General features: G+C 61.4%; 1 protein-coding gene across 1 annotated transcript; it reads right to left on the bottom strand.

The window, feature by feature from the left end:
• Positions 1-7,473: 7,473 nt before the first annotated feature.
• On the bottom strand, positions 7,474-9,613 carry GPR20 (G protein-coupled receptor 20). Its single transcript, XM_040262159.1, has one exon. It carries the CDS (start codon positions 9,611-9,613, stop codon positions 8,528-8,530), a length of 1,086 nt encoding a protein of 361 aa, XP_040118093.1. The 3' UTR covers positions 7,474-8,527.
• Positions 9,614-11,981: the final 2,368 nt, after the last annotated feature.

Here is an 11,981-nt window from a genome sequence, read left to right as displayed (position 1 = left end):
CTGGCCGCTCACTTCTCATTCTCTTTGAGTCCTTGGCAGGCACTGAGGCCTGAGGCTACTCCCATGAGAGGCTGGGGTGGGCAGAGACCACAGGCAGGGAGGAGGGAGCAGACAAAGGTTCTGGAGCCGTGGCAGTGAAGGAGAAAGGGTGCAGGGAAGATGTGGGGGTTCTGGGATAAAGAGTTAGGGTTCAGGGTTCCAGGGTCGTTTCCATCTCCCCGGCCCAGCAAAGGCCTGGTATTCGGGGAAACCCGAGGGGCTCTGGGAATGGGTGACAGTCCTGGAGGCAGGAGAATGAAAGGGAATACATGTCCGAGGGAGGGACAGGCCGGCCCTTGTTCCGTGAGGCTCTCCAAGGGTCTTGGCCCTGGGAACCCTGACTCTAGCTTCCTCCAGAGCGTGATGAGAGGCTAGTCCACCTGACATCTTGTCTCCAGGAACCCAGGCCCTGAGCCACCCCTGGGGGTTGGGCTGCCCTCCTCAGTGAGCCTGGGAGGGGGCGGCTGCCTGCCCCGAGGGGCCGCGGCGTGGATGGGCTGTGGGCAGGTGGGGGCATGGGCAGTGGCACAACCCAGCTGTTGGGCCAGGGCCTAGGGTCACTGCGCTCTGCATCCAGTACAGGGCCTGTCCCCTCTGCCTGGCCAGGCAGAGACTCAGACCCAGGGCACAGTCCCTAGCGTCGGCCCATCTGTCCATTCCTACTTCCTCCTTGCCTGGCTTTGGGGCTGGTGGCAGCACTGTGATTAGACATGCCCAGTGCTGCTTGTCTGGACAGCTCAGCCCTTGGTCACGATTCTTTTCTGCTCAGCTGCCAGGCTGTGTGACTCGGGGCAGCTGTCTGACCCTCTCTGGGCTCACGAGACAGTGAATGAGGTTCTTAACCTGGGGACCGCATATGGCTTTGAGGAGCTCTCAGCTTCCCTGGATCGCACGCTGGAGGTGGAAGCAGGGTCTCGGGGGAGCCCTAGCTGCCCACAGATGCCAGCGTTCCCATGTGGCATGGAGTCGTCGGCCTTGTTCCAAGCCCACCAAGAGGGGCTGGCTCACTGTCTGCTCCTCCCCGTCCCTGACTGCCCCACCCAGCCTCTCCCCTGGCTGGAATGAGGGGCTGCCTTGAATAGTTGAAGGGGTCAGGGGCTTCCTGGGGCAGTGTCACTCTTCTCCCCGGGGGAAAAGGGAGCTGCATCTCCTCCAGGCAGCCTTCCAGGATTGCCCTCCAAGGATCAGATGGCAGAGGCGAGCAGGAGGTCCCAGCTGGCTTGGGTCGCGGCGGGCGGCAGACACCTCGGGTGCCTCTCCCAGGCCAGCAGCGCCACCTGGTGGCTGCAGCCCCAGACGCCTCCATCCAACGGACCCTCCCAGGGAATCGGCCGAAGGGGCTGGGGCCAGCCTGGGAGGCCTCCACCGAGACCATTGACAGCTTCGAGAATGCAGGAGTCCTGCCTGCCTGAGGCCAGAATGTCAAAGAAAGACAGGGCTTAACCCAGAGGAATGAGAGAGGACGGAGGAGTCTGTCCCTGTGACCAGTGTGTGCGTGTGTGTGTGCACACGTGTGTGTGCACACATGCACGTGGAAGGGGAGGGCAGGGGTCCTGTTGGGAGGGAGGCCCTCAGGTCACACCCGGCACAGGAAGGTAGTGGGCGCTGTGAAGGAATGAAGGGAAATGAATGGGCGTGCTGGGGTCTTCCTCAGGGAAGCCCCATTTCCTTTATTAGCTTGGTTTGTGCTGTGCTTAGTCACTCAGTCGTGTCTGACTCTTTGCAACCCCATGGACTGTAGCCCGCCAGCCTCCTCTGTCCATGGGGATTCTCCAGGCAAGAAAACTGGAGTGGGTTGCCATGCCCTCCTGCAGGGGACCTTCCCAACCCAGGGATGGAACGCAGGTTTTCCGCACTGCAGGCAGATTCTTTACTGTCTGAGTCACCAGGGAAGCCCAAAAAGGTCTTCATTATTTCTTTTCCCATGAAAGTGAAAGTGAAAGTCGCTCAGTCACGTCCGACTCTTGCGACCCCATGGACTTTACTGTCCATGGAATTCTTGAGGCCAGAATACTGGGATGGGTAGCCTTTCCCTTCTCCAGGGGATCTTCCCAACGCAGGGATCAAACCCAAGACTCCTGCATTGCAGGCGGATTCTGTACCAGCTGAGCCAGAAGGGAAGCCCTTGGCTCAGTTTAATCACTAATTATTGACTGCTGAGTACTGTGGGAAGAGATATATACATATTACACACACATTACACACACACAGTGCACATTCGCACTTACATATGTATATTTAGACAAAAATATGGACACAGCACACGTATACATTCACACAGATACACTCATACGTGCATACAGACACAACAGTGCACACACATGTACATATACACACAGACACGCAATGGACACACACACACAAGTACACATGTATACATAGACAAAACATATGGACACAACACATATACATTTACACAGGTACACACACACAGACACCCAACAGCACACACACAGTACACACACACATATGTACACATAGACAAAACAGAAGGGCACAACATGCATTCACACAGATACACACATCCAGACACACATAGACACGCGATAATGCACACACACATATTACACACATGCGCACACACCCTTTGGCAGAAGGGAAGGAAACTGAGGCTCGTGGACACTGTGTCTTGCCCGTGGCTGGAGAGGCCGGTGTGGCCGAGCGGCCTGACTCAGGTGGGTCACCATGTTACCCCTGCCCCGGGGTTGGGCTGCGGCACCCACCCCATCAGCCTCAGGCATTAAGGTCCCAGAAGCTGCGCCCCATGGGTTTGCTCTGGAGAAATGGTGGAGCGGGGTTCAGAACCCTGGACTGCACCCCGCGCACTAGAACCTGACCCTCAGTCTCCAGCAGGCCACTGGAAGCGGTGCCCATGGGGGTGGGTGGGCCGGGCAGACCCTTGCAGGACCCAGAACTCCTCCACAAAGCGGGTCCCCAGGCCGCTGGTCGCCAGGCCCTGGGGTACACAGGTGCATTTCACCCCCCATGGCCTCTGGGTGTGCACACCGAGGTCACACCTCACCCCTACTTCCATCTGGACCCCCATCAGGAGCCCCTGCTCTGCCACAGGGTGCCCCTGGTGGGTGACTGGGGATCCCAGGCCTCATGAGGTCACCTCTCTGCCCAAGACTGGGCCCCGAGAAGCTGAGGGGCTACAGGGCAGGGCGAGGAGAGCCTCAGGCTGGTTCAGAGGCATGGAGCATCTCCCACTTCAGTCCTCGCTGACCTGGGAGCTGAGGGTCTAACACCCCGGGCGCTGTTCGTTCTGAGTTTCAGATGACAGACGAGGCAACTGGGGCCCAGAGTGGGCAAGGGGACCTGGAGGGACTCCTAGGCTTTGTCTCAAGCCCGGTGAGAGCTGTCTCTGGTCTCAGCTCAGGGGGCACCTGTGGTCTGGGGAGCAGGCTCCTGTTATGGGGGGAAGAGCCGAGGCTTGGAGGAGTCCCAGAGTCAGCAGACTCGCGGGTGAGCTGGGCTGCGATGAGCGTGTGCGGTTCCAGTGCATGGGCTTTTGTCCACACACCCCCTGGGCGTCAGTTTCTTCATCTGTGACGTGGGGCTGAAAGGCCCTGGCCCTGCCAACCTGTTGGGCACTTGATGCTTGAAAACTTTCCCAACACCCCAACCCCAGCAGAGGCCCACCTCGGAGAGCTGGAAGCCAGGCCGGCCAGGTGAGGACCAGGAGGGAAGAACCTTGAGCATCTCCTCCTCCAAGAAGCCCTCCAGGCTGCATCTACTTGGCTGGTCCCATGTGGTGTGGTAGGGGGCTCTGAGCTCCCACCACCCAGCTCTTCCCCCAGGCTGCAGGCTCCCTTGGGCCCCGTGAAGTGCAGAGCGTTGGCATCATCTGGGGAACCAGGATGAAACGGGGGTGGGGGAGGTCAGTTCCTGAGGGCTCAGCAAGGGACTAAGGGTGCTGGTGGGCAGGCAGCCACTCTGGAGGGCACAGCTGGGCCCTGTGGTCTGCCCTGCAGCAGGATGGGTGCTGGCTCTGGGGGCCAGGGGGAGGGACCCATAAGGAGGATCGTCGGGGTTGGTCCTGGGCAGACCGGCAGGGCAATGGGCCTGCGGAGACAGACCTGGAAGAGAACAGGTGCCCCAGGGAGGCCGTGGGCGAGCCCCGTGCCCTCCTCCTGCCAGTGGAGTTGGCGGGGGTGGGGGTGATGGGCAGGCCAGGGAGACAGCAGGGCCTGAGGCTGGTGGCAGGGAAGGGGGGGCATTTCCTCAGGCCTGCCCAGCCCCTGAGCACAGGGAGCCCCTCCCACAGCACCAGGGTGCCCTCCTGTTTGCTGCCATTCCGCTGACTGGGCCCACCTCCCTGGCCAAGAGATTTCCTGGCTCCTCCCAGGACTACAGGAGGTGGTGGGGGGCCCTGGCCCCAGGGTCACGCAGGTCCGGGTGGGGAGTTCTAGCTCCGTTTTTAAGGTGGCATTGTGTAGCCTCGGATTGCCCCCACTCCATCATCCAGCCTCAGTTTTCTCCTCTGCGAAATGGGAACACAGACCCCTGGGGCATGGGGCCTGCCCCAGTGGGTGGGAGGATGTTGGGGGGTGACCAGCCCCATGGGTGTCTTCAGCTCATTCAGGGGTCCCCCTCACACCCACGGCCGCCTGAGCTCCCCTGTCCGGGGCTTGAGGAGGGGAGGGCAGTGGGGGCAGGTGGACACTGAGCCTCCGGAGGGACTGGGAGGTGGGGGTGGGGGGGGGCGGTGAGGACAGGGTGTAAGCCAGGACATCGGTGGGACACCCATTTCTGCAGGCCCCCGCCTCTGCTCAAGCATCAGAGGCCTCCAGGAAGGCGGGGCGGGCGCCCAGGGACATTTCCTGCTATTAATGGAGCTTAATCTAAACAGGCCCTAATATTTACCTCTAGACGCCTCCGGCCTCCGAGGGTGCCAGACAGCGAGAGTGATGACCCCCACCCAGGCAGTGCCCTCCTCACCCTTGCTTCCTGGGCTGCACGTGAGCCTGGAGCTCACATTCGAGCCCCCTCCTGGACGCCCGGAGCCTCAGTTTCCCTCTCCAGGAGATTGGGGTGAACACTCAGGCTTCCAGGGAGGTTCGGAGGCGCTTGCTTCATGAATCCGTTCTGGGAGCGGCACCACAGTCCCTCCCTTGTTGTTGACCTGCCGACCCCTCCCCTCCCCCGCCCTCGTGCCTTCAGGGATCTGGTCGGATGCTGTGGACAGTCTGGCTAACCTGCCCAGGTCTGTGTTCTCTCCCTGGGCAGGCAGAGCGGGGGCCAAGGTGGAGTGAGGACGCTCACCCTGCTGCCCCACACGCTACCCACACTGTACCACCTGTATCCCCTCCGACCCTCACCCTTTAGAGAGGCTCTGGCACCTGTCCCCAGCAGCGATGGCAAAGCCTCGACCCCATCACCACCACCACCCAGCCACAGGATAGTGAGCAATGCTGGGGGGACGCGGGGGCCCCCACCTGGCTCAGGGCCTCTCAGCGACCCCTGCCTGCCAGCCAGGGCGCTGAGTCAAGGGCACGGATTTGAATAAACAGTTTTAATTCAGGATGAGGAAGCCTCGTCGAGGAGACTGTTTACATCAGATATAAATACACAGGCCACCTCACGTCACTTGGGCTTCTCAGAAATCTGGGAAGGGAGGCCATGTAGAGGACGGTGCGGAGGCTTCACACCCCAGCCCTTGTGGGAGCAAGTCTGGCCTCTGGAGGCGCCCGGGGCCTGTGTCCCCGTGGAGGACACTGCAGTAGGAGGGAGCCAGCCGTCAGGAGGAGAGAGCAAGTGTCTGAGGAAGTGGTGGGGGCTCAGACAAAGTCATGTGCGGTGAACCTCTCGCCCCCAGCCCCCTGCCCGCCAGATGCAAGGCCACGGAGGGGAGGGGGAGAAGTGGAGAGTGGGGGAAACTGAGGCCAGTGAGCGAGGGTTCTGCACGATGCCATCAGACTACTCTTACGGCGGTGGAAGACTCACCCAGGGCCCTGGCCTCCTGCGTCCCCACGGTCTCCCAGTCCCCGAGGAGCCCAGGCCGGACGGTGGGATTTCACGTGTGGGACAAGGGGAGGGGGGGCTTAGCCACCCCCAATCTGGATCCCAGTTCTTCCCTGGGCTCTTACCTCCACATGTGGTGGGGATTAGTGAGACAGTGGGTGTGAAGAGGGGTGGGACAGACCTGGGACCCAGTAGGTGCCCAATCAGTGTTTGCCTAGAGCCCCCCTCCTCCTAGAGGCAGGGATTGTCTCAGAAGAATTGCAACCCCTCCACCCCCAAGCACAAAAGTCACCTAGTGTCAGCCATTCACTCTCTAGTATGAATTAAAGTGAGAATCTGGCATTGATCAGGACTCTGACCATGGAGGAAAGGCCACAGGTGGTGCTGGGCTGGGGCAAGCACTGGGCACGGACCTTCCCTCCTCTGCTGTGTGACTGCCCAGAGGCCAGCTCGCAGGCCTGGGAGAGTCAAAGCTGTTGGAGCCTCCCTGCCTGAACCCACCATTAGTGCTGCTCCCCGGGGCCAGCATCACTGTCATCAGGGGACAGACAGCCCACTCCCGTGTCCTCCTTTCCCGAGAGCCAGGCCCCTCCTGTGCCCCATGCAGCCCTGTGTCCCTGGGGAGTCAGGGGCCCGCTCTGAGGTGGGAGGTGGGGGGAGGCTCCACACTGTGCCCGGCACCCAGGAAGGGCCAAGGATGTTGGTGCTAATGCTGACAACCAAGCTCCTTTGCTTCACGAGCATCTGCGCCCAGCACCCCTACCACTCCACTGAGAAAGCCCTGGATTCCCCCAGGCTCCAGCACCCCCACCCTAGCCTTCCCACAAGGTCCTGGGGTCACAGGCCCTGACCCCGCGGGGCTCCAGCTGATCGTACTGGCCGTGCAGTCTGGCCTGAGTACTCACTCTATAACCCTGGAAAGGTCCTTTCCCTCCCATCTGATATATGGGGATATAAATGGTCCTCCTGCCTCCCATCCAGGCCTCGCACCAGGGCCTTGATCCTAGGGGACAGGGGACTCTGCCTGGAGCCACCGATCCTGTAGGACTTTGCAGACAAGGGGCAAATCTGGGGCCAACATCTCACCTGTTTCAGTGGTGGCCATGTGTGAGGGTGGAGCCTGGTGGCTAAAGGTGCCTGGGAAGCCCAGAGCTCCTCTCTCAAAACAGGCATCCTCCCCTGAAACAGCAATCTAGAGAGGGCTCATGGGAGCTTGAACATTCAACAGAAGGCACATGGGGGCGATCCTGGAGTCCAGCTCAGAGGAGGCGACCAGTGGACCAAGTCAGAGAAATGCTCCCTTCTCAGGAAAGGTAGGGGCTTCCCAGGTGGCATTAGTGGCAAAGAACCCTCGTGGCAATGCAGGAGACTTAAGAGACACTGGTTCGATCCCTGGGCCAGGAAGATCCCCCGGAGGAGGGCATGGCCACTCCAGTATTCTTGCCTGGAGAGTCCCTTGGACAGAAGAGCCTGGGGGGCTACAGTCCATGGAGTTGCAAACAGTCGGAGACGACTAAGGTGACTTAGCACGCATGCATGCAGGAAAGGCAGGGAGGCATGATGAGCCAGACAGGAGGGAGAACAGGGCTCTGTGCGTGGCCAGACGTGGCCTTAGGCCAGCAGGCCTGCGTTCAAGTCTGTCTTTGTCCTTGGTTTTGCATCCACAGGATGGGGCTGGGAGTCTACTGCCCTCCTGGGCCAGCAGGCAGGGTCTTCCGAGATGGTCCCTGGAGCGGGGGGCGGGGGGTGCTTTGGGAAGATGTGAGCTGTGTCCATGGGGCAGGCACGGGGGCGCTGGAGGAGGTGGGGCTGGCTTTTGATTCTGACTTGCCCATCGCCCAGGGCACCTGGATGTGCCACTCAGCTCCTCCCCTGGAGCGGGGTAGAAAATAGTGTCTCCTTTGTAGGGTGCAAGTGTCAGCCCAGATAGCACGGTGCTCACAGCGGAGCGCCCCACGAGGTCAGCCTGTCTTTCTGAGTGACTCACGGGTGCCTCAAGTGGGCCCTGCATATGTGAACCCTTCTCGTCTGCTCACGTAACACTTGTGTCCCCTTTCCTTTCTGTCCTAGCTCTTCTGCCTCTGTGGGGCAGGGGGATGACGGGGGAGAGGTGGGGAGGGGACCTCTTCAGGTCACCCTTTAAACCCTCTTTAAAATTCCTAGTACCTTAAAAGTCTCTGTCCCTGTTTTGCAGGAACCCTTTCTGGGGGTAGAATGATCCAAGTGGGAAGCCAGCTCCTGGCTACCCCTCTGGGTCTTCAGTGGACACAACATATACCCTAGGGATGGCAAATAACAAGCATTCAGTCCGCCACGTCCTCTCTAGAGCCCGTGGCAGACATTGCCAGTCAATCACAGCACAGTGGCCTTTGACCCTATGTCCAGGCAGGGCACTGGGCAGCCATCACCAATCGATCAAGGTGAACCCAATCTGCCACTCTAGTAGAGCAGATACCTGTGCTGTCCCTGACCTGGCCTGCCCAGCCCGGTCCCGACCTTTGGCCCCCTTGCAGCGTCCTGCCGACTAAGCGTCAGGCCCGTTAGGCAGGGCCTGCGTGACAGCTCGAGCTCTGGCCCCGAGGATGTGATGGTGGGCTGAGCCCTTGGAGCTCCTGTGCACGCTGACCATGTCGCAGCCGTTGGGCTCGCACTCTGCTCCGCGCCGGCCACACAGGCTGTGGACGGTGGTCTGGAAGCTGCTGGTGACGAAGCAGTAGACGATGGGGTCCATGCAGCTGTTGAGGCTGCTGAGGGTCACAGCTACATGGTAGGCCACGAGGCTGGCGCGGCGCGGGACGCCGGGCCACAGAGCCACGGCCACCTGGCGAGCGTGGAAGGGTGTGAAGCACACGAGGAAGATGACTAGCACGGTGAGCAGCAGCTGCATGGCCCGCACGCGGCGCTGGCGGCCCTGGCGCAGCAGGCCGGGCCGGGATAGCGCGCACACGATGCGGCCGGTGAACACGCTGATGACCAGCAGCGGCAGCAGGAACTCCAGGACCGTCAGCGCGAAGATGCGGCAGCAGGGGCCGCCGGCACTCGTCACGCCCAGCACGGACAGGGTCACGGCGCCAGCGGCCAGCCACACGAAGGCACACACGGCCCTGGCGCAGGCTGGCTGGCGCCAGCGGCGGGAGCCGCCGGGCCGCACGATGGCCAGGTAGCGATCCACGCAGATGCAGCTGAGGAAGAGGATGGAGCAGTGCATGTTGAGAAAGTAGCCGAAGACGTGCGGCAGCGCACAGCGCAGGCAGCCGCGGGCGCCGTAGAAGACGGCGAAGCGCGTGGGCAGGGACAGGCCCACCAGCAGGTCGGTCACCACCAGGTTGATGGTATAGACGACCGACGGTGTCTTGGCCTGGGTGCGGCAGCCGAAGACATAGAGTGCCAGCCCGTTGAGCACCATCCCTGCCAGGAAGATGACGCCGTGCACTGCCATCAGCGCCAGCCACAGGCCCGGGAAGGTGGCGTGCAGCTGCTCGTCCAGCTGGGCAAACCGGTGGAACAGGGGCATCTCCGGCAGGCTGACGTTGGTCCACGCCGCCGCCGGTGCCGCTGTGGCGTTGGGGGCCGCCCCAACTGAGGGCCCCGTGGGAGACATGGAGGGCATGATGGTGGCCAGCGCTCCCCCGGCCTGGAAGGAAGGAGACCGGGTTACCCTGGGGTTATTGGAGCCCTGCTCGGAGGCTGGACCCCACCTGGCTCGGCTGCCCACCCAGCACCCTGACATTTCTGTCGTCGTACCTCTGCCTGGCCTGGCCCTGGCACTTGCCAGTGTGGAGCTTTAGCCATGCTAATGGCTTTAGCATGCTAATGCTCTGAACCTGCTCCTCACTGTCGCTGGAGATGAAATGCCTTGCAAGACTGTCACCAGGACTGAGACAAGACAAAGGTGGCCAGTGTGACAACAGGTAAGATGAAGGCCAAGTGTGTGCTGTGTGGACCTTGTCTCCAGACCAGTTCTTCCCTCACTCGCTGTGCAACTTTAGCTAAGTCACTTAACCTCTCTGTGCCTCACGATGAGTCCCCAGTCTGTATCATTGGGACTGCAGAGCTGCTGGGAGGATTAACTGAGCACAGCAGCACTCAGTGCGTCACTGAGTGAGTGAGTGAAAGTTGCTCGTGTCTAACTCTCTGGGATCCCATGGGCTATAGCCCGCCAGGCTCCTCCATCCATGGGATGCTCCAGGCAAGAATACTAGAGTGGGTTGCTGTTCCCTTCTCCAGCGGATCTTCCCGGCCCAGGATCAAACCCAGGTGTCCCACACTGCAGGCGGATTCTTTACAGTCTGCGCCACCAGGGAAGCAGAGCATCACACTAGTGGGTACCAAACAAAGCAAAGTTCTGCTCGGCGAGAGCTGTGCCCACAGCCGGCCCAGCCCCAAGTCCCCATGCCCGTGCATCCCGGCCCCTGTCCTCCGGGCCACCCAACCGTTCTCACCTCCTCCACAGCTGGCACCAGGTCAGTGCCCTGGGTGAGGGTCCTCATATGGGTCTTTTGCCCAAGGGCCTGGGATTGGGGGGCGCTGAGAGTGAGCCCCTGGCCGCCCCGCTTTCTTCCCAGCCTGGAGAGATGGCCACCTTTGCTATCTCGGAGACTCACATGGGGTGGCTCACTGCGGCTGGAGCCTGGAGCCAGGTCCCAGCAGCAGCAGGGCGTGAGTTAAATAAACGCCCCAATCCTGGCCTGCTGGCCTAGACTGGGCTTGGGGGTGGGTGGGGGGCTGCAGCCGCCCACTCTGTTTATGTTCCTGCTGAGCTGTTTAACTTGCTGAGATTTATTCCTTTGTTTATAAATGAAGGGTTAACAGGCTCTCACCCCCACCCTGGACTGGGCTGATCCTCCAAATAAGGACATTTCTGCCTTTTTCAGGAGAAAGGAGAAGGCTTTGGGGAGAAACAGGGAGGAGGAGGGGCACGGGGGAGGTCCCCGGTAGAGTGTTCCTCCCCAGCTGTAGGGGAGGGAAGACGCCCCTAGTCGTGGTGACCAAGGGAAGTGAGGCGTCTGAGTGAACAGCCCGCCCGCTGCCCACTCCCCTGGCCGGCTACTGCCCCTCCTTGGGCAGCAGGCTCCTTCTGGCAGCTTCCATCCAGCGGAAGTCCAGCCTGCTGGGGGACTGGGGACTGAAAGCCCAGCCCGGAGCGGGTGGGCAGGGCAGGGAAGCACTTGCTAGCCAAGCCTCAGGTCCCAACCCAGCCTGGAGGGAGACCCTGGCAGGGCAGGCCATCTTTATCCTCCACTCAGAGAAGTGGTGCCAGCTGAACCTCCGCCTCTGGGACCCTGGCCCTGGGCATCTGCTGACCCTCGGAGGCAGCTGGGAAGAGTCTGATGCTGCCCAGGACCGTGGCTGGCCCCTCGGGTCCCCTCTGGCATGAGTGGGCCCAGGCCTCCACTCATGGGGTGCTCTGGAAGAACTGTCCTCTGCCTGGGGTCCCCAGCCCCCGACACACAGGGCCTTTGGATGTGTTGGCCCATTGGCAGGCAGCTCAGGGAGTTGGGGAGTGAGAAGGACGTCTGGGGCAGGGAGAGACTCTGTAGGCATGAGTGGGCAGTGAGGGGAGGTCACGAGGCTGGGCCGTGGGGCTGTGGGCCTCATCCCCAGGACACTGGGGCTCCAGGACCCCAGGAAGAAGAGCAGTGCCTCCAACGTGTCCCTCCACTCCTGAGAAAAATCTGAAGCCCTGCCAAGACCCAGGGAGTGCAGAGCTGGCCCGGACACGCGGCAGACCGATTTTTGACTTCCCTTCCACGTGCTTTCAGTTTGCTAATGTGTCTGCACGGGGTCTGCATCCATGTCATGGTCCGAGACAGATAAGCATCACAGGCTGTTTCCTCTGGGAGACAGTCGCAGGATGACGCCGGCCCCGGGGAGCCCGCCCTCCCGGGACAGTCCCCAGGGACAGGCTCGCACGCGGGCCAGCAGCTTGCTGAAGGCTGCGGGCCTGGGCGGCGGGCCCGGGGCTGCAGGCCTGGGAC

Source organism: Oryx dammah, unplaced genomic scaffold (assembly GCF_014754425.2).
Source record: "Oryx dammah isolate SB20612 unplaced genomic scaffold, SCBI_Odam_1.1 HiC_scaffold_19, whole genome shotgun sequence".
NCBI lineage: Eukaryota > Metazoa > Chordata > Mammalia > Artiodactyla > Bovidae > Oryx > Oryx dammah.
This window is presented reverse-complemented; position numbering and strand designations above follow the sequence as displayed.

Excerpts from the sequence above, each read along its gene's own strand:
- GPR20 (XM_040262159.1), bottom strand. The coding sequence starts at position 9,613 with ATGCCCTCCATGTCTCCCACGGGGCCCTCAGTTGGGGCGGCCCCCAAC.